The sequence below is a fragment of the Aphelocoma coerulescens genome (genome assembly GCF_041296385.1).
Source record: "Aphelocoma coerulescens isolate FSJ_1873_10779 chromosome Z unlocalized genomic scaffold, UR_Acoe_1.0 ChrZ, whole genome shotgun sequence".
In the NCBI taxonomy this organism is placed as follows: Eukaryota; Metazoa; Chordata; class Aves; order Passeriformes; family Corvidae; genus Aphelocoma; species Aphelocoma coerulescens.
The window spans coordinates 39,505,577-39,529,110 of NW_027184085.1; the positions used below are offsets into that span (position 1 = coordinate 39,505,577).

The following is a 23,534-nucleotide window of genomic DNA, read 5'->3' on the forward strand; positions in this document are numbered from 1 at the left end:
AAAAAAATATTTATTATGTCACATTACTGACACCTTCAGACAGAAACCCACAATTGTGCTGCTGCTTGACAAGCAAAGACAATGTCTGAATCACAAGAAAGGTAACACTAGCTTATCTGTAACAAGAAGATAAAAAATCATTACTGTTTTAGCTTAAGAACCCAGTTTCCTCACACTAAAGCTGTCTTAATTTTCCCTTTTTGCTTTACCTCATAAGTAAGCCCGGTCAAATGAAAAAAAAGGTGTAAATATTACATTTATGAAAGTATTTACAAACACTCACAAACAACCCAAAGAATCACCCACTATTCAAGGAATACTTTAAATTTGTAAAAATAATGCTCAATAGCTCCTTAAATTAATGCCCCTAAAATTTTAAAAAATCCCTTCTATTTGATGATGGAATCAAAACACAAACTTCCACAGCTGCCAGTGTTCTCTTCTGCACTTCCATGTTCTGTTTCCATTTTCTTTTCCTGTGGTTGGTAATAAATCTCAGATATGTCTACAGAACTTCAAGGGCGTAGTATGAGTAAATTAGACCAAGATTATGGGAAGAAAAATTTTAAAAATCTTAAGAATGTGAAGAATTCTTCACTGAGCCCAGTCTAAGTTTTTTTTCTGGGGTAAGTTTTTTTGCCTCTCTGACTTCCACAGGAATCACTGCAAGAACTTTACACAGTGAATGGGTAGAAAGTTCCTTGGGTGACCACATTTTCTCACTTAATCTCACTTCCCTACAGCCAGGTCACTGCTAAAAAATCCCCATAAAATTTAGAGCATGAACAGTTCAATGTACAGGACAATATTGTTTTCTGGTCCAGTAATTATTTTTCGTTGTATGTTTCCTTGTAAATACACCCCGACACCTGTAATGGTACGAATGCAATTTTTAAAACCTTAATTTCACTAATATAAAATCTGTATAAAACTAAGCAGCTGCAGCCTAACAAAAATCAGTTTTAAGTTCCTATCTTATTAACTGAAAGACACAACTACTGAGGTTCTGGATGAAACAGCCATGCAATTTCCTAAATTCTAGCATGACAGTTGTGCCTGGTTGAGCCCATATTTCCAGAGTTTTAATCAGCAAATTTAGTGGAATCAACAGCATCTCAGTAATATAGTAAGTGACTGAAGCTGAGTTTATTTGTCAAAGTATGCAAGCACTTGCAATTACTTCTAGGTAGTACTTATTTTTTGTTATTCCTGAATTTATTTTTTAAATGATTCTGAGCAACACTGTCACAAAGACTATGACTATCAGGTCTGTGTTTCAGATGAGAAACCTAAGTCTGAAGCACTTCAAAAACATTACATGAAAAATAAAGTAAATAAAATCACTTCTACTATGGTACAGAATGAACTAAAGAAACTACTTTCTTTAAAAATCTACAGCAGTTAATAATACAAAAAGCAAATATTTGTGTTGTGCATGTGCTTGGGACAATTATATGTGTCTGTCCACAGAAAAAACAACCCAAACAAAAAACCTGTTAAAACTGTAATCTGCATCTTTTTATTTATAAAAAGTACAGCAAAATATTAATGAATTTATGCATACATTAGGTGTTCCTTTGTGGGAACTACATCTTATTTAGCAGGTGCCATTGTGTGTTCATCAGAATTGCAATCAAATGACACTCATACTAATTTCATAATTAATGAAAACCTTCCAATACCTTGTCTCATGGCAGAGAGTCAAGGTTCAGTAATTTGAATTGTGGAGGTAGAGATGATCTGAAGAAAGAGGAGTCTTATAAAGGAATACACTCAAAAATATTGAAGGTTTTTTAAGCATAAAGGAAATCTTTAAAAACAGAAGATTACTCAAAAATATTTGCAGCAACACTTTCCCTCCACAGGTCTTCAGAAGATAGGAAACGAAAGTCGCATTCATAGCCAGCTGTGAGAAAATGGATAGCTCAGATTTCTCTTCTCACTTTGACTGTGCCTTTAAATGCCACTTCTAGTATTTGCAGTCACTGCTCCTCTTGCAATTCAAATCCATGCAGGCAGTGGGAAGCTCACTCACTCCCTGAAGCTTCTGGTGTGAGTTACCCAAGTGTTTCTTAGATGTAATCCAGACTGGTCATTCAGGTGCTACACACAGAGTAATGCTTTTCAGATTTTCTTAGCTGTATTTTTATTCAAGTGGGGATCAAACAAGTCATTAGACCACCCTACTTCCATGTCAAAGTCTTTCAAAATCTTCTTTTGATTTGATTATTTTCAAAAATCTTGGCTCATGCTTGCAGGGAATTGAGAACTTCAACAAGATTAATTACTCTGCTGTCTTCCATCACTTCAATGCTTCTGTCATGTTTTCAAAGGTTAACACTATCCTCAGAGATACAGGTAAGCATTATCAAGTATTTTCAAAGAAAGAAATATAGATACAGGGCATTATTGTCCCAGATGATAAGTCAGACTGTCACAATCTGGGCCTCTTAACCACTGTACCAGCTGTGCCTACTGTAGTAATCCCCAGGTTCGTTATGATTCTTTACTTAGAATTTAAAGCATAAACTAGTACCAGATAAGCTTTTACTGTATATATGACACAACAGGACACTAACCATTTCTCCTCATTTAAACACAAGTCGGTCTTCCATCTATCTATGTTTCCCTTCCCTACTATGTTTGTACATAGTAGCACCACTTCTCTTTAGCAAGGTAGTTGCAGGCAAAATGTCAGGAGGGACTGTGATATAAAAAGAAAAATGTACCTAAACAAAAATAGATTTACCTTTGTTGGCACTGGCTCACAGACACACACACACACACAAAATCCTTAAATATTCAAAAATCCCCTGTCACTTCCCTACTCTCCTTGATCTGCTGCAAAGTTATGAGGGTTCACTTTTAACTACAGTGCCAATTGCAGCAGAACACCATGGTGTGATTGAGGATGAGAAAAAACATAGAGAGAGGATGCCTACACAATATACACTGAACACACATGGACATAGCCTGACTTTTTTAGATTACACTTACACAGGGAACAATCTGGGGCCACATATTCTCTTTGTCCCACATGTTCTACATCACCTACCCAAGAGCAAATACACGTGTGAAATCAATCTGAACTGCTAGGATCTTTCATCTCTTCACTGATATCAAGGATTGCATATGGCATAAGGCAAAGGTGAATCAAGCCTCATGATCTTTACATGGAGTTTTGCCTCAAGAAACTACAGGCAGTCACTGAAACAGAACTCACAGATCTTGTTGAAACAGCACCAAGTACTGGTAAATGCAGAAATTTACAACTTGAGATTTGCTCACAGCATTCCTTCCTATAAAATGGCTTGCAGTGTAAAAAAAAAAAAAAAAGCTGGAATCAAACTAGTTTACATGTAAAGAACATGATGTGCAAGAATATTTCTGTGTCAGTGAATTGTGTGCATGTCTGTGACAAATGAGGTAGATATTTTTTGTTGTTCCAAATAAGTTCCAGCATATACTTATTTAAGGTCTTGGCCATGCTAAACAAACTTGTATCTTCAGTCTCTTTCAAGGCAGGCATTTTGTCTAACTCTTGGACACTGGAAGTGCATTCTCTTCATCCCCAGGTTGTGCAGGCTTGCTGTTTCCTCTTAATGTTAAAAATGAGTATCTCAGTCCTCCTGCCATACTAAAGAAAATGAACAGTGGTGTCACAGATAGCTGATGTCACATATGCCACTTAATAGGTATGCACCTTTTCTTCCAAAGGGCTAAAGAACACTAGCTATCATAAACTAGGAGTGCCTCAGAGCTATGCAATCCATCTGAGAAAGCAGCTCCGAGCAAAGATCAATTACCAAGATTCACACACATGGATGTAACAGATCATCCAAGCACAGAAAGTAACAACTCACAAGTTAGAACTTATATTCAATGGGTACAACTCATTCAGTCAGTGTTCTCACTTCCCACACCACACTTGGCTTTTACTTGGAAGCCTTGCAGCTCAGAAATGCTGCTCATAACAAAAGAAAAAAGAACCAATTCAATTCCACCCAGTATAACTGCAGGCATATTTCCACAATTAGGCCCTACCACAGTAGGAGTTAATACCTGAAAACAGACATGAAAAGACATAACTAACGTCGTAACTGTAATGAACTTTACATCCTGAGGCAGTGCTTCTTCAGGCCAGTAGTTTCAAAATAGCATCACCCAAAGGAGTCAAATCAATGAAACATAAAACTAGAGCTCTCTAAGAAATTGTCAGCTTTAATAAATAAAGGCTATTCAAGTTTCACTTACCAAATATTTAGCCCTACAAAGTTTAACATGGAGAATATGTAATCTCCACCAATCAACATTCCGATGTAAGCAATAGATATATTCTGAAAGGAAAGAAAAGTCATGCATTTATTTAACTCAGACTTCATCTCCATGAATACAAGTGATACCAACTAATTCACTTTTCTAAGGAAATAGCTATACTGTGTTGCTGACCACTCTAAAATCAGCATTTAAATTCATTTCATGGGATGTCAGCCTTATGGATAAAACAACAATGAAAAGAATAATAAAATCAGTATGTTTTCTAAATGCATACAATGCACTGAGAGTGATGAGTGAATTTCTGGGGAAAAAAATTAGCTATTTGATATTAGGTAAAATGAAGCTAAGGCCACCTTTTAAAACTTATTTCTTTATCATCTTCGGAATTCAGATCCCATTCCTTAAACTGAGGTTTGGGCTCTCCAGCATAAAAAGGATGCCTTAAAGTTACAGTAAAATTACTTCATTATTACCTTAAAAGGGTTATCTGCTTACTTTTCCAACTAAATATGCACTGAAATCACTTGGTACAGGTTCAAGACAGGAACAGTTTAAAGATTCTACCTCTCCCCCTCCCGAATCAAGTTTTGGAAAAATGGTCCCCTACAGACAGACAGAAAGCTGCAGAAGTGTGTAAAAGTTTACCAACACTTTGTTGCTTTCAAATGTTTTAGCAGCTAGCCTGGACAATGACATCAGTCTCTGCTTTCTCTACTGGAAACTGCTGCATCATAAACTGCTTGTCAACTTTAAAGCTGCTCAGAGCGTGTCAAAGACTATTACAGCTTAGAAAGTAGAAATAGTCTTGCTCTGACTTAATGGTTTGATGCAGACATATAAAATTTAAAAGAACACTTTCAGGGCCACAGAATGAAAACTAGATTAATCTTGCAGTTTTCAAAAAATTAGAAAGAGAAGTACCATGCTTCTTTTGCAGATTTTGTTATGCTAAAGGCATTGTTTTCCTTAGTCACGGAAGGGAGCACTTTCAGGACTGTTATTCCTGTGCCTAAGCTGGTTTGAATTCTGAAAGTGTTTTGCCCACAGCTGCATAAGTTTTATCTTTTACTAAAGCTCTTTCAGCTTTACAGCTCTGTGTTTCTCTCCAAACTGGCCTACAAAAAAGGTGCGTGAGCAGTAAGGGATGTTCCCAGACATGCAGTCCTCATCAATACAAAGCAAGATGCACGGTTTTAGATTAAACTGGGTTAAAGAAAACAGACTGCAAGAACACAGGGTTCAGTTTTTAAGACATGCATGTTTTGGTGTTGATCAAATTGACCAGAATTTGTACAAACCAAAATGAAACAGTCCATTCAGCTAGAACACAAGTTCTCAAACAGAGGCTGAGGCACTTAACCATAAAGCACACTCTGTACTTCAGCTTAGTCGTTATTCTGTACCTATGAAAGCCCTGTGTATCAGCTGCAAGGGAAATTAGTTCAGCCCAAAGTAAAGTTTGTTAGTCCCTATCAGTTCACCTGGATTTGCATCAGGACATCTTGACTAACACACAATAACCTAATAAACAGAGGCGGGGGATAGTACCTGATGAGATGTGGCTAAATGTACATCTTTTAATTAAAGTGGTTCGAGTTTCTCTTGTAGGAGAAATAAAAATAGATCAATACAAAGAATGCTTTCTAGAGCATACCTGACCTTCAGTGCAAGAGAACAGGGTCACTTTGCAGTGTGACCTTGGTTGGTACAAGCAGTGTCTGAGTATTAGCCCTCATTTTGAGTTTCCATCTCAAAGTACAATCAAGATTGCTGCTAAGCCAATGATCTTCCCTGTCTATCTGAGCATTTTTATTTCCCTCTTCTACTCCATAACTCACCTTGATGGCACCAACTACTGTTGTTGTGAGCGCAGAGTTGTAATGACTGCACAGGACAGTAGAATACATCAAGAGAAACCTAAATAAAGGAGAAAAGTTTATAAATTCCTCCCAGGGAGCCCAGAAGTTTAGCAACACTTTGAGATGTTCAACATTTTCTGGATCAATACTTTCCTGGGATCTATAATCCCACCTGTTTCAAACCCTAAAAAAATAATTTCTGTGAATCTCTATTTTAAGTTAATGATGAGCACATAGAGGATATTCAAAATATATGTTAAAATGTGCTACTTGAGCTCTAGCAGAGTCATCCCTTTTCTCTGTGCTTTTTATATGTCAGTATTTGAAGTTTGTTTGACCCCTTGGTTGTGATATGTGGAAGATAAGAACACGATGCAACTCATTCTTCCTTTGTCTCTGCAGTTTCAACAGGAAAGAAGCATTGTTTCATTACTTTTAAGTGTCCCACATTTTTCCAGCTGCTTTAAAGGATAAACACACTGAAACAGTTCCTATACTCAAGGACTTACATGCTATTAACTGCAAAAAAGTTAGATGATCAGAAGAGACAGTACAGAAAACACAAAGCTAAATGTCATGTTGTTCAGCACTGTACTGTGAGGTCAAAAACACAAATAGCACTGAATGGTTATTTACACCATTAGAAATAATTAAAAGTCAAGACATAACCCTGGGGGAAAACCATTTTCTTTGAACTTTAACATAACTTACTAGTGAGTCTTACATTTGAGATTTGCAATTTGAAACACTGTCATGAAAACATCCTGCTTGATTTCCCTGTGTCCTTACCCCAACAAGCAGGAAAGAATAAATTGAAAGACAAATAAAAAATTTGTCCAGTGCTGGAAATGTGTTGCCTATTAAAAAAAAGAGAGAAAGAGAATTATGTGCTATATAATCAACTGTAAACACATATAAAATATACTTAATATGAAAATATGTAAATTCACAAAATACGTTTAATTCTTACCAAAATTATGAACCATTTATATTACTACTGGAAAGAGTTTAATACATCTAACTTGAGAGACAAAAGGATGATAGCACCCATGATACCTAGACACATGTAACATGTAGAGCAGTGCAGATACACAAGTGCATGCTGCAAGCAATGAACATAAATGCAACACAGAAAACTGGTTTGGTATTTACTGACAGATACTAACACTATGAATAATAACACATAATAAATAGTGTTGATATGAGACAGACAGAAACAGCAAATACATAAATAATTTCCTCTAAATCTATTCTACACCACAGATATGTTCATGAGCTGCTTTCAAGGCCCAAGCCTGCATTTTTGAGCATTACTAAGGTCTCTCCACAACACAGGTCAATGAAAAGGCTCAATCATGACTTTGAAGTCTCCTCCCTAGGGAAGTGCAGCAAACAAACACACAGCGCCACACAAACAGTCACTAAGATATATGTCACAAATTATTTTACATCTCTAGTAACTCCCGGATATGCCTCATTTTAATCTGGTTACTTCACACTCACTACATAAGCACTAAATTCAGCTAAGGCTGAACACATCCCTGAGAAACAGAATAAAGGCCACAGAATAACAGAATAATAGTCCATGCTGAGCCTGAACCATGTGAGGTAATAGGTAAGAGGGAACTTGAGCAGCTCTGCTCTGCTATAATTGTGCTAGCATGCAACAAAAACCTGCAGAATATAACAGAGAGCCATTCTGGGGCTTCATTCCTCTTACATGGCATCATGCTTTTCTGTCCTCACAGTGAACCAGCTGGTGAAGGAGGAATCCCAGGAGTAAGTGGGACATTCACTTACAAACGGCAATCTCTACAAGATTACAGAAGTAGCTAGGGGAGCAGAAGCATGTCCCTATCACACAGACTTGGTACTGATGTTTTGACTTCACAGCAAAAGACATGCTGTGATGGGTCAAGGCAAGACGCTCTGCCAGGATAAAAACTGGTCTGAAAATGTGCTAAGTACAAGGGTTATCTACAATCATTTGCTGACTCATCATTGGTATTTTTCCATTTTCTCTGTTTTCTCTGTGATTTGATTTCTGTGTGTCACACTGACACTAGTTATCTGCATCATTTAATAGGACTTCTATTGTTAAGTGACCAAACCAGCGTGATGCACAGCGAGCACAACGTATTTCTCTAATAAATACTTATTCTTTTCAGGTAATTGAGCATTAAGTTGTTTGCAGCAAATCAGCCAGTGAGCACAACACACTCTTTATTTTTCCCATGAACTAAACCTAGCAACAAGGTAAACTTCTCTGACCAAGTCTCCCAAAATGTCTCCCTCTGCGTTGGAAAAGCAGTTGAAACCTTACAGATACACAAACTTGGGCCCCTTTTCCAATATGGGCAGCTGCTGCATTTTCCTAAACTGGCACAAGGTCATGCTGGACTGATGTCATAAAGAGATTTCACATTCACACCAGACCTGTTTCCACCACTTTCAGGGAATCATAATTTTTCTGCTTAAAGCAGAATTCTAAGAACAAAATGACAAAATCATGTGAGTTCAAGGCACAACAACATACAACAAAGAACACTGCAATGATTTATTACATCCTGCAAAGAATTTTCAGTGGCAAATGCCACGCATTTCTAGAAAGGAATATGAGTGACTATTAAGAAAAAGGCACCTCAGTAAGTATGTGAGGGAGCCAGGAAAACCTTCTGGTCTGATACTTTATGTATCAGGACATACTGCCAACGACACTGTATTAGGATTACCTGGGGTGAATCTTGCTCTCACTCTATGAGGATACAAAATGAAGGTTACCAAACTAGACTGAGACTAAACAGAAATCTGTCCTGGACATCAGAATGAGAGAAGGACTGCAAGTTGTCTGTATACTTGCAATCTCATTTTAGAGCATGTGGCAAATCACACAGAGCAGCTGGATTCTCAACCAATTATTCTAGCAGGGGGCCCCCAGACATACGTTAGCTCATAGACAAAGAGTCAAATAAGGACTGTCACACAAATTCAGCTTCCCCTTAAGTGAATAATCACAAGCTCTTACCTGTGAAGGGCAAGTCCAACTCACACTTTTCAAATACTCATGACTAACATGGAGGTAGGATTACCTCTTTAGATACAAACAAGAAGCCCAACCCACTGACCAAATGAAACCTTAACAAAATAACATTATTAGTCTGAGATATGCACTATTGCTACTTACCTGCTGAAAGTCTCCAGTAGAAAAGCTAATAATAACTGTTGGAATCACCATGAAACAAGCATTATAGAACAGGACACCGTATTTTCCCAACTCCTGTGAGAAATGAAACATGATGTTTGGCATTAAAAGCCATTTGGGAGAAAAATAGTACATATTACTCTGGCAATTCTCCTGACATTATTGTCAGTGAGTAAACAGAATATAATACATCTCAGTTTAAATACAACCTTGCAATCCTTGGATTCAGTATTTCATACTAAGCTGAATTTCCATTTCAATCACTTTGTGTGTGCACACAACAGAGTATTACTACTCTGTTACACCTTGGACACTTTCTATACAACACCAGGAACTTCCAGAAGCACTGGTCTAAAAGTGCTTTGTGTTGACTTCACATAAGTCTCTGCCTGGCCAAGGAATCACCCAGTCCTTCTACTGCAAATCAATCATGAAAATACATAACAGCAAAAAGAATTTTTCCCCTGGCTCTTCTGTATCAAGAATGCATATATCAACTGAAATGTGAAAGTAAACAAAGTTATTTATTAGTTCATAATGGTAAGTATATAAAAGTCATACAATAAGTAGTCCACTGTTATCATATTGTCATAATGCTAAATTCAATGTAATCACTCTTCAGTTACCTTTGGATCAATTTTCTGCTTTGTATAAACTCCATTTGCTGCTGTGAAGATATCGTTTAGCAACACAAAGATATAGCCCTCCAGATTGAAAGACAGATCAGACCTGGGAAAGAAATACTATATTGCAAATAAGCAAAAAATATGCAATGCATTGCATTACCTTTCTTACCTAGATGAATATTGCAAATGAGGATATGCAAATCCTGTGAACTCCAGCCAGTCACAGGTTCTGCTTCAAGCTTTCTTTGTAAGTCAAAGTACTTTACATTTCTCAGTCACAGGACCATCACAAATTAGACATCAGAGAGTTCCTAGTACTCAGTGTGAAAGTGGCAGGAAATGTTCAGTTTTCATTCAGAGAAGAATTCCACCCATTGCAACCCTGACAACCAGTCCAATTATAACTGAGTACACTTACCTATTTCTTTTAATACAAAAAGTACCTAGGGAATAAAATCTAAGTGTTTTTTACAGTCAGACCAGACATATTCTCATCCTTTCTGTTTTGACTAGTTACCTCATAGATACAGACTAATTCATTTAATAGGACATGGCTCTATCAGGGTCACATCACACTGAAATTATTTTCCCTTGTTCATAGCAAACCCAGGAAACAAACAAACAAAACATTACCTTTCCAGTTAGGTAAAGGAATGTTCAAACAGAAAACAGAGGACAACAGCATACGAGTACTTTGTGAACCTTATCTCACAATGGAACTTATTAAAAAAAAAAAGTGTCTTTTTTTGTGATTAAAAAAGAAAACAATGCCTAACTCCATATTTGACAATCAAAAATATACTTTTCAAAGATTATTAAAATACACTTTTACCATGAAATAAAAGCAACATTCCTCACCCAGTTTTAACTTGCTTCACTCACTATCCTGCAAACATGGAAAACCTAGAGGTGGAAAAAGACACACCCAAAGACTGCCAGCATGATTGGATTTTTTCCTTTGTATACCTGCACCTCCCAGTGATGTCACTACAGAGATTTTCCAAATCAACTTTATCCAGAGTAACTGATCTCACCTTAGGTTTACTTGGAACTAAACAAGGAAAAAATCCTCCTGCTGTCCCTCCCCTTATAATACAGCTTTGTATAGAAAATTAAAACCTTACCCAGCAGCTATGAAAGCCCCAAGAATGATGGCAAATACGCTGACTATAATATTCAGTGGATACCGCTTCCTGCAGGCAAAAATTAAACAGTTCAAATTTTCATTATTTGAAGGGGAGATTAAATGGCTGTCTGCCTGAAAAGTTTCAAAGCAATTAATAATCACAGAACATTTAATAGGAGGGCAAAGTCTTGATAACCTTACAGAAACAACGTGATTGCCCACGTGCCACACTGTCAGACATTGGCCCTGAGATTGAAAAAGCACTGGGAGCATTCTGTTACTAGACAATTATAAAAGTAAAGATCAAAGGTTTAAAGTAACAGCACTGAACCAAACTAATTTAATGTGTCTTGATATACATGATAGACATAATTCAGTGTCTTCCAGCAGTCCAATAAAGGAAAATCACTGTACATCTCTCACGCAGTTTTTCATATCACCTTTGTTGAAGAAGATGCCACACAGTACACTGTCTGGATTATTTTCAAATAGATACTTATTTTGAACTCAGACTGAAACTTTGTACTTGAAAAGGAAAACATGGTGCTTATAACACTCCTCACTACTACATCAGTGTTGCCACAGAGTAGTGACAAGCATACTGTAAAACTATCCTGGTTTTTATATCTACATTACTTTACTTGGAAGTATCTTAAGTACTCATTTTTTGCACCATACTGCAATATGCCTTACAGATATTCCCCTGGTCCTTATTCTGTCAAGATAGACTGAGATAGAAGATCCATCAAAACAAAATGCACAGCGCTCTTCAAGAAATGCTCTTGGAGAAATCGTGTGTGTAAAGGAGCACATCTGTGGACCACTGTCCCAACAATAAAGAACTGAGCAGACTCTACATAAATTAGGCTTTAATCATAATGACTTTCAAGAGTAACAATCCAAACCTTAACTGTTTGGAAAATCCTGACATAAGCCTGCACAGACTCTCTAGAGTCCTTCCATTTTCAGCCCTGAGAAAATACACTGTGTCAGTCTGTACCAATACAGCATTCCGCTCCCAAGCTTTCCTTTGGTTAGGACGTTGCTTGCACTCATAGCCCACAGTGCTGCTCTCCAGCTGAGCACGTATGATAATCTCACAGACACATTTTTTTTTTCACTTGCCTGTGGGAGTCTTCAGGCCAACAGAAGACAGCTAGTTTTGCTTTCACTGGGAGAACTTAAAATTACAAAATAATTCCAGAGCATCCCCTAATATGAATCACATTGATCAACTAAATGCTGCTTCAGCCAAAAGGAGATGACAGTTTACTTGGGGGTTTTTGAAACCTTTCCCCTGACCATCACTCTTGTATTGCCTGGGTTCAGCTTTAGCAAGCTGGTTTTCTCCTTGTGAGTTCATCTTGTCCAGTACCAGCCATGTGGATAGAACTGTGAAGTTCTAGACAAAGTATGATGTATTTGTACTCCTGTTCCTCCAACTCAGTACAGTTGAAACGAGAGACCCTGAGCAGCTATCATATCCTTCTTACTTTCTCATGAAAAATAACACGGGTGTCTGTAAGTAAGGAATTCTCTGATTTAACAACTGGTAGATACTCTTTTGCTTCATTAACTTGTTATGTTTTCAGACTTGACCCAGGCAGCTACTCTACATAAGCAGATTGCCATGCTATCAGCACTGTTTGGAGACATAAGGATCTGTCTGTTTAAAGCCGTTTGTAGTTTCAAAGCCTCCAAGACAAGACACAAACATAACCACTGAAAGTGTCTGAGTTGTGTCTGCTGACCTGAAACCTGTGCAACAGTCTAGAGAATGAATTTTTCTAGTGAAAATGAAGTCAGGCTGATATTTTTCCTTTTCACTAAAATGTATATATCTATGCCTTCAAAAAAGCTACATAAAATCACTTTGCTTTTCTCTATTTGTAAGTAAAAATCACTCATTCAATATTCCAATGAGATGACACAAGTAACCCATTTGATATGACCTAAAATAAAGGTATCTTAAATGAAAAAAAAGAAAAAAAAAACAAACAAAAAAGATCACCCAAGTATGATGATTTCCAGCAGTAAAGTAAGTGGAATGGTAAACTTCCTGAGCACTGTAAACATCGGCAAACTGTCAAAAAAACAAAATAAAATCCAAGCAGAGTATCAGATTAACAGCATTCTTATATTCTAATTCTTATTTTACTAACCAGGGGATGGAACATTTAGTCCATCAATAAGAAACCAAACCAAATACCAAGTCACTTAGCACATATATAAAATTGTCAGTCTGACATTAGATGCACATTAGACAACCAAATCATTGAAGGATAACAAGCTTTGCCAATTTGTAAACCAGTGCATCTGGCTATGTTCTGAAGGTCACTCTGCTTTACTGAAATGGAATATAATAGGTATTTTCTACCTAGCATAACCTCGATGAAATAATTCTTCCTGCAAAATCCCCAGGCAGAGTTAAATAAAAATTATTTCTATTGTAAACTTAAGAGGCAATAAACCTGTCTCTGAAAACATGTAACAGAAACAAAATACAAAGAAAACATGCTTAGTAAACAAGCTGTACTTTGAAAAAAGTAAAATTAATCCATGACCAAAAAATTAGAGGAAACACAAGAAACATGAAAGGTGGGACCAGCTGCAATTACCAAACAAAGTGCTACTTTTGAGCAACATGTTGTTGATCTTCATGAAGTAATGCAGTTGGAAACCTTTCTAGGTGAGAAAACACTTTCATCTGACACTTTGGAAATGTGACAGCACGGCCATATGGACCAATTAATCCCCTGCTTAAGATAGCTATTAGCAATTGCATTAATAAATAATACAATTTCTAACAAAATGTTTAATAACTTTACAACAGACATTTTGAATTTATGCATAGGATCATCTACACCTTCCAGACAACCCAAACAAGGTGGAGAATTACATAATGTAAACAAGTATCATATATTTTAACAAAATGCAATGTAACAAAATGCTAGTGGTAGAAACACTGCAGGCATTTTTAAGCTTCTGTTATAAAAATTAGTTTCAACTAGTAAATCTAAAAGAGGTACACCAGCCACAGGAGAGGGAGAAGGTTCATTTATATACCCTACAAAACATTTAAATTTACAGTCAGAGAAAAGGGAAAGAAAAAGCCAACTTTCACAGTTTTGAAATTATTTTCATATTCACAATAACTGAAGTGCTACTATGGAGAGTACTGCCTAAATCTTTATGTCTGTTTCAGTGGAAATACTGAACACATTCAACAAAGAGTTGCAGAATCAGGCATCTAGTGTTCATAGCTAGAGAACATAAATTCTATAAATAAAAAGAAAGGTAAACAAATTAAAAGTAATACATTGGGGGACTGCATCACTCATCATTCTCTACAACTCCCTGAAAGAAGGGTGTAGTGAGGTGAGGGCAGGTCTCTTCTATTGTGCTGCAGTGAGAGCACCAGAGCAAATGGCCTTCAGCTGAGACAGGGGAGATTCAGACTAGATATTAGGAAAAAATTTTCACTGTTAGGGTGGTCAGGCATTAGACTGGGCTGTCCATAGAGGTGGTGGAGTCACCATCCCTGAGGGTGTTTGGATCTGGCACTGGGTGATGAGGTTACTGGTCTAGGGTTACAGTGGTAATGCTGGGTTGATGGTGGGACTAGATGATTTTAAAGGTGTTTTCCAACCTTGTCAATTCTATGATTCTGTTATTCTATTTTCTTTCCTAGCATCTGTCTCATAGTTATGAAATGCACACAAATCTGCAAAATTCTGTTTTGGTTTAGCTTAGTACCAAACCCTCAGGAACCTGAAATGGCATGAAAAAACCACCACAACAATAGGGCTGTATCCTCCAGTGCTGGTGCAGCCATCATGCTTCTGTGCTCCTCTTTCACAGAAAATACAGTAATTCATTCTATTACAGCACGCCTACGTTACTTACACCTTTGTAGCACTGGCATGGAAACAACTCTTATGGGTCTACGTTTACAGGCACACGGGAGTCAAGGCACCGTTCAGCAGTTCTCCCTGACAACCTGCTTTTGGCGCTCAGCAGGGCTCAGCCACCACCACCACCCCACTACACAGAAGTTTTTTAATCTCTTGGTGATTCCTAAATACCTGCCATGATATTGTGGTACAAATATTTTCCTTGTACTCCTTCCTTCAGAAACATCTTACAGTTTTCCAACTCTCTGGTTAGGACACCCAGGAAAAGCTGGATGCTTAGGCATGAAGCACAAGTGAAAGCACTTTCATGGCCACCTAGGAGTATAGTGATTTTATGTCAGTACAGCCCTGGCTAAGCTCTCCTTAAAGGAAGCAGACAACTTGTAAACAGATCAAATGTTTAGGTAAAAATTTCATAACAGTACCAGGGGTTTAGATAGACAGGCAGACAGACACCACATGATTTTAAGACTCTAGATAATGACCTTCTGTAGTGTTTCTTCTTTATCCCACAAGAGAAAAGGGTAAAATCCAAACAGTCTACTTATAACTTCTATTTACTGTACCTGAGTTTGCTGGTACTTGATAATCCACTTAAGTGGTTTCCAACATAAATCAGAGGCAGAGGAAACAACTGTGATAAAATTAAAAGCACAACTCAGATTATTATGCTTAGAAGTACTTTTGAAAAACTTTACTTGACAGAATTTGATACCTGTAATATCAGATGTACTTTTAGCAAGAAAGAGGGTTTTTTTAAGAGGAAAATAATGTAACTATGCTGCTAACTCATATGCAGCTCCCATTTATGTGACCGGTCATGACCACAGCTTCACTGATGTAATTAAAAGAGTTGCAATCTACCACTAATGAGACTTAGAATCCATTTAGAGTAAATGTTAATCAGTTTTATTATAGTTACTATAATCCTCAGATTAATACCCATTTTAACATTTAATTTTAGGTACAAAAGTAATATTAGTAACAGTAGCTAAATAAGCAAGTGAAGAGATGGAATAAAAAAATTAATAAACTGTATGCTGTGCTTCTCTACGTACTCTATATATATTAGTATAGCCGGAAATCGCAACATTTTAGATCGAACAAAAAAAATTATGTGAGATACTAGAAAGGAAAGGTAAGTATTTATGAGTAAATTAAACTTTGCTTCTAGAAAAGAGACTGGCTTGCACAGAAGCATATGGTCCATAACACAATACAGAGAAACAATAACAGAAATTCAGAGCCTTAAGAAAATGTATGAGAAGCCATGGATCCCTACAATAATCAGCTGCAATTCAAAGCCATTAATTTTCCTCTGACAGAAAAAATTTCAGTATCACAGAATGGGTAAGGTTGGAATTTGTAGAAGATTTAAACCAACCGAAGTAATCAATGGGGACAAAGGCAGTGTGTACATTTGGTCCCACTCACTATCAGTCAAGACGGGCTGAAACAGCAGAAGACATAACAGAACCTCTATCCTAATGTGTAATAGTTGCTCTTGTTCCTACACAGGGACACTTCAGGGGACACTGTGTTTGTCGAAGGCTATGCATTCTTAAAACTTTGTCTGCTAGACAAGCATAGAGAGGAATGGGGTGTTTTATCCATGTTAAAAATTCTGCATTTTTTTACAGCAAGAGAGAAGAAAGGTGAAATGAAAGCTAACTGATAGTCAACTGAAGTTAACTTTTAAGTGAAAATCACAGTAAAAGTAAACAGGACTTGTAGTGGTTTGGTCCAAAATACTCATTACTGTTTACTTCTTATAAATCATTATCACCGAGCACAGCAAGATAGAAATCCTGATTCATCTCCCTTCTCTGTAAAATTTACGTATCAGGGACAAGACTGAAGCAAGTTGTGGATAGGCAAACAACCTTAGGGACCAAAAAAACACCAGTACCTCAATGAAGCCTAAGGACCAGAAAGACATGAGTACATCAAGCCAGAGAGACATTATGAACTCAACCAGCATGGTGACTACTTTACCCCAACACAGAATAAGTAAATTCAAACCGAATTGTAATTACTACAGGTTTTTTCACTTTCCTTCAAGCCACGCAGTTGGGCGCCACTAAATTTGTACCGGTTTGGCCAAATTTAGAAAGAAAGAAAGCAGGAGTATAAGTAACAATAAATATTCAGACTGTCAACATAAGTTTGCAAAAATTTTGTAATGCACTGTCTCATCTACAGGTTTTTATTTAGAACATTTTGATTCATTTAATCTATAGACTGAAAACAGCAGGAATTATATTACCTTTCCTCTGAGATTTGTTCCATTGTAAGGACAAAATTACAACATCCAGCACAACAGCAGAGATCAGTGAATCATTTACTTAAAAAGGGTCAGGAACTTCAAAGCTTCATCACTAAAATAAGCATTTCACTACTTTAAAACTCTAGCTGAAAGCACTGAAGACATAAACCAGTTCAGGAGTGAAAAGTAATGATTATCTTAGTGTCAAAGCAAAAGTTGACAAAAGGATATGGGGTCGACCTAAGGGTTCCTTAAAAAGTAGGGAAATCAACAATGAGTAATCCAGCTGATTCACTGTGACTAGTTAAACTCAGCACTACAAGCAATATGCAAGTCCTGGGTGCTAAAATGATGACTGCTCCCAGCCTATCTAGTGAAGTCTTCCAAATAACAGATATTATTAGGATAAAGAAAATGGGTGCTGTATTTTTTTAATGACTTTGTACTTAAGTTAAAGTGAAGACAACAGCAGAAAGGGAGCACAGTTGGACTGGGGAGGATGGAAGGAAGAAACTTCTCAAGGTCTCAGTAAGTTGCTTATAAGTTGAACTCCAAGCTACCCACTGGGAAACCTTTCTTATTCTGGAATAAAGAAGGATTGTCCATTTTATGAATGATACCACAGATTTTCCTCCAAGACTTGTACATGTAGAAATGCCAATGATTTCAACAGGCATTAAGAATAAGCACGTCTCTGAGACATCCATTGTAAACCTCACACTGATATTAAGACATGATTCTGCAGTAAGGACGCTGGCCTGAAAAGCTGTAATATCTGAGCCCTGCAGCAGGGCTGGGAACTCTCTGTGTGTCCTGGAGCAAACATGACCAATACCCTGCAACAAGACATAAACACACAGGCTAATGCATCAAAGAGACACTCCAGCAACATTGTATAGATGCAAAAATCTTCAAGGATCATTGCTGTAGTCATTTCACATCAGAGTTCACAAACTGAGGTAAGAGGAGACCCTCTCACATTTGCTCTGTCCTGCCTCTTTAGACCAGACACATTTAAGGTCTGTATGATGCAGTTAGTCACTACCTACAGCATTTTCAAGTGGGCATTATTTTAGCCCCTATGGAACGTAAATCTTATACAGGGAGTCAACCATTGTTTCAGTTTCTCATCTATCATTATTATTTTTCTATTATTTTATTACATGCTCCCTTCATATTTCTAAGCAGCCTTTCTCCCTTCATGCGTGTTCCAAAGTCTTTCACAAACATATCTCCCATTGATCCCACAGAGAGCTATATCCAGAAAAAACACTTCAGGAACACGAAAGAGTTCATCCAGCTGTATGAATGTAAAGCACCCTTTCCATGTGCTGCATAACAAAATGGCACCAGATTTCTCTGCAAACAGTTTATCTCTACAGCCCAAACACACTAGAATACTGGAGAGAAATTAAAATTATCAAATCCAATTTTAAATGAAACAATGATACAAATAATCCCATTTGGAAAAGAAATGCATATATTTTTCTTGCCTCCATAAGAAAGAATGGTACTATAAGAAGTTACTCTTTCCTGTTAATACCAGGACATATGTCATCCTTACCTTCACAGGTATACTTTTGTCAAAATCAGGAAAGTGAACAATCTTATTTAGTTTTGACACATACAAGATAAGTATAGTGGCTGCCATCTAAACAAAAAGAAAAAAACAAGAAGTCATGTAAGAGCAAAATTGTAATGTATGAATGAAAAAACTGCTTCAAAGAAAAAAATCTTTATATGAATTTGACAAATGCTAGGTTTTATGTATTTCTCTAAAAGAACAGCACAGAATGTGATTAACAAATTGAAGTAATTTTACTCTTGTCAATTTTGCCAGCTATTTATTTAAAAGTAAAATACACACTAATACCTTACTATCCTGAAGAAAACTAGTGGCAGTCTGTGAAACAATGCATGCTGAGAAGGAGCTGAGAAAATAAAATAGGACACAATCCCAGAAAAACTGGGAAATTTTTACTCAGAGAGTTTTTGTTTAGTCTGCAGAATCACTCCTAAAGCATTTTTTTGGTAAAGCAAGATGGAGGTTGGACATTGATCAGTCTGTTGACAACATGAGGAAGAAACAGTAAAGATGCAGACAGAATTAAGGAGAATACCTGAGCAATCATACACCACAGATGTTAATGCTGTCCCCAGGGAGTCAAAAAAAGAGTCAAATTTTCCTAATACAAAAATACAGTAATTGACTACCTAGAGAATGGAGTCATGTTCTGCAGACTAAATTATACTATATCATATGTACTTTATAAAGTGATCAGCGAAATCTCAGAAAGATCAGTCAACAAAAAAAAATAGAAATGCAATTAAATCTTAGGTTCTGCAAAGAAAATGGTGCAAAATCACGTGAATTATTGCCACATTTTCTAGTCTTTCACTGAAACATGATCTGTGGTTCCATGAGCTGTACGGATGTGTAGAGCTCTCTCTACAAGAGAATAAAATGTCTTTACAAGACATTTTACTCTCTCTAGCACCCAACAGCAGAGACGCCAGACTTGTGGTACCCTGCTTTCCATTCTTCCTCACTACCCCCTGGCATGCAACCTTGGCAGAAAGCAAATTCTCTGTAAAATGTATTTGCCTAAACAACATCTGCCTCAAGGCTCAATCTTTATCAGTGATCCCTCTGCAGTGACGCATTCCTCTTTATGGACCCAGTCCACAAGCATTTGAACTTTGGTTTTACTATGATGCCTCCTAACAACAAAAATAATAAAAAACATTTCTGCTGCAATACTGCAACTTACCCACGGGCAAATAAAGCAACAAAGAATCAAAATTTTGCACTGGTCCTACTGGAATACTGCTAGGAAATGAGAGATTTATGAGGAAATACATGGTTTGGCTACAAACAGGGGCAGTGTCTCTGCATATAGGCCACAAGTGCTCAAGGACCCTCATAGAATGCATGCACTTGCTAGAACAAAGCTGGACAGTTTTGAAGGCCAGATCTCTTAATTACTGAACTTTACAAGGAGAAATAAATAGCATTCCAGTCTTTTACATGACTCTCCAGGCAATAATTTTGATTCAAACTCAAAGTTGCCTGTTTCCAATGAAACAAATTACAGATCCTTATAGTGTATCTAATCCAGAAAGCAAGCAGTTCACTATAACTGATCTTGCCCCCTAAAATCTACCTCTATTATCATTAGTTTAACTTACAAAATAATGAATACTTTTATTATGCTTTACTTGTGAACATACCTGTCCAATTCCAAGAAACATTGGTGATGGAAAGCTGAAAAGCATGAACAAATATTTAGTACTGAGGAATGGAAAAAAAAATAGGAAAAATAAAAATGTTAAAGTTTAATACCAAAGTCAATAATTAAACACGAGGATGACTGGCCTGTGTTTTGGAAGAGCTCACGACTACACTAATTGTAGTAGTAGTATTTTATTTCTGCAGCCCAAATAATACAGCCCATGCACAGTTGATCAGTTCTGAACTGCTAGTTGTTTGTAAGTGAAGGTAACACACTTAGAGAACTCTTAATGCATCATTTCTTAAGTAGCCTCACATATACTTCATGCATCCTGAGATGGGATAGTAACTTAAACCTCTTGCACTTGCTCTAACTTGGAAGCTTATCTCTGCAGTCTAAACATACTAGCAATTTGTTTTTGTGAAAATCCAATTCTTAGGTAAATTTTGTAGAAATGTCTATTGTCTACTAAACCAGCTACATTCCTACCATAACCCTTCAGTTAGCTTTAGCTGAAAGCGTAGATAGAATCATAGAATAGTTTAGGTTGGAAGGGACCTTTAAAGATCATCTAGTTCCAAACCCCCTATCATGTGCAGGAACACCTTCCACTACTCCAGGTTGCTCAAAGCCCTATCCAGACTGGTTTTGAGCATCTCCAGGGATGGGGAGTCCACAGTCTGTCTGGGCAACTTACTCTGGTGCCTTACCACTCCCACAGTAAAGAATTTCTTCCTAATATCAATCTAGACCTGTCCTCTCTCAGCTTAAGGCCATTTCCCTTTGTCCCATCACTACATGGCCTTGTGAAAAATCCTTCTCAAGCTCTTCCCTTTAGGTATTGGAAGGCCACAAAAAGGTCTTCCTGGAATCTTCTCCAGGCTGAACAACCTTGTCTCTCTCAGCCTGTCTTCACAGGAGAGGTGCTGCAGTCCTGTGATCAGCTTAGTGGCCTCCTCTGGACTAGTTCCAGTAGGTCCATGTCTTCTTTGTTTTGGAGGGCCCAAGACCTGGATGCAGTATTCCAGGTGGGATCTCACCAGAGCAGAGGGGCAGAATCCCCTCCCTTGACCTGCTGGCCACATCTCTTCTAATGCAACCCAGGTAGTTGGCTTTCTGACCTGCAAGCACACAGTGCTGGTTCATATTCAGCTTTTTGTCCACAAACACCCCAGGTCTTTCTCCCCAGGGCTGGTCTCAACCCATTCTCCATTCAGACTATATTTGTGCCTGGGATTGGCTCAATCCAGGTACAGGACCTCGTACTTGGCCTTGTTGAAGTTCATGACATTTGCAGAAACTGCTGTACTCCTACTTGGTGTGGTGAGAAATGTACATCTCAAATGAACACAGCTGGGATGGGAACAAAGCATTGGCGAAAGAAACAAACACACTGAATCACACCAGGAAAGCCATAAGAGCATTACAGTCCTAACACAGTTAGGAGCAACCCACAGCAAGAGATTCAGGGAAACAGAGGTACCAGGGGCAGGAAAGACATAAGAAATAACAGGACTTCTATTTATAATCATGTGACACCTAAACTGTCTTCTTTAGTACTTACAGCTACTCCATATAAAGATGGAGATTTCACCCATCTGTATTACACAGATTTCTCCAGACGTTTGTGATTTGTAGAGGCCTAAATATTTCCAGCAATGCTGTAAGGTCTTTATACAAAACTTAGGCTTATCAATGGACATACTGTCCTTGATTATCTCACACAGATGTGCCAGATGTATGCCAGGGACTTGCAGGGAGCTGCAGTTTGTAGGATAAAACCTACTATAAACCAAAATCTCGACTTGCACCATGTATAATTTATGAGACAAATGCAGCTTCTACAGCAGTTCAAATAACACTGAATGTTAGAAAATGACAGCAAGTTTGGCTTTTAAACTTTCTTTTCATTTTGTTTTTTTTCTTATTTTGATTCAAGATGAGCTAAACCACAGAGCAAAGATTTTAAGTAAAACATATCAATGGTGAGAAAAATGGCAGTCACAGGGCAATCACAGAATCATAGAATCTCCTGAGTCAGAAGAGACCCACCCCCAAGGACCATCGAAGTCCAACAAGTACAAATCTAGATCAGAAGAGTATGAATTGGAGATGAATGCTCAAGTTCCTCTATTTCCCACAGCTGCAAGACTAAGAGTAAAACGCAAAGTGTAAGAGGTCTGCAGTTAATGCAGTTGCTTTACACAATGGTAGAGGATGCTAATGATTCCATATGGGTACTGGCACCATCAAGTCAGAGATGGACTCTTTCAGTGTTTTTATGATTAAGCCATCTTAGGAGGTTCACTTTTCATTTCTGGCTACCTCAGAAAAGAAAGGTGCTGGAAGGAAGATACTGTTCAGCAGGAACAGTTAGGGAATACGCTGTTTCTCTCACGGGTGCCTGAGGTAGTGTGATCCCCTGGGAATAGCGAAAAGCCCCCGAGAAAAGACCGGCGTTGTCGGAACTCTGCCTGCCGTCGGGCGGTGCTGCAGAATTGGTACACACGGGGCACATACTGGGTACCTACTGGAGACACCGGCCCGGCTTCCAGCACGTTACCCACCAGCGCGCTGCCCGGGATTCGAGCTGCACGGGTGCCATGGGTGACGCCAGCGGGAAGGGGAGCAGGAGCGGGAACGCTTCCCCGCCGGGCAGGGGCAGCCTGGCACCGCCTGGCACCGCTGTCCCACCGCCCCGCCGCCCGCTCTGCCGCCGGCGCTCACCTGTAGGCGCTGAGGAGCGCCTTGTTGACCAGCACGATGAGGAAGGAGCACGTCCCGTAGAAGAGCGCCGAGAGTACCCTGGGCAGTGCCGGCGACGCGGCGGCGGCGCCCGCCTCCTCCCCCGCGGCCTGCCCGGCGCTCATGGCGGCGAAGAGCGGCGGTAAGCAGGGCCGTACCGCGGGCGGCACCAGGGCGGCCGTGGGGCCGCCGCTCCTCCTCCTCCTCGCCGGCCCGTCCCCGAGCGGCGGCGGCGGCGACACCAGATCCCGGGCGCGGCGGCCCCGCGGGCGGGTCTGGAGCGGC

At 38.5% G+C, this 23,534-nt stretch overlaps 1 protein-coding gene across 1 annotated transcript; it reads right to left on the reverse strand.

The window, feature by feature from the left end:
• Positions 1–1,223: 1,223 nt before the first annotated feature.
• SLC35D2 (solute carrier family 35 member D2) lies at positions 1,224–23,497 on the reverse strand. The gene is made up of 12 exons (XM_069001101.1): positions 23,232–23,497; positions 20,503–20,536; positions 18,836–18,922; positions 15,572–15,639; positions 13,103–13,174; positions 11,090–11,158; positions 9,966–10,068; positions 9,322–9,414; positions 6,927–6,994; positions 6,117–6,195; positions 4,255–4,337; positions 1,224–3,637 (listed from the first exon to the last, which is right to left on the reverse strand). Exons 1-12 carry the CDS (start codon positions 23,372–23,374, stop codon positions 3,535–3,537), a joined length of 1,002 nt encoding a protein of 333 aa, XP_068857202.1. The 5' UTR covers positions 23,375–23,497; the 3' UTR covers positions 1,224–3,534.
• Positions 23,498–23,534: the final 37 nt, after the last annotated feature.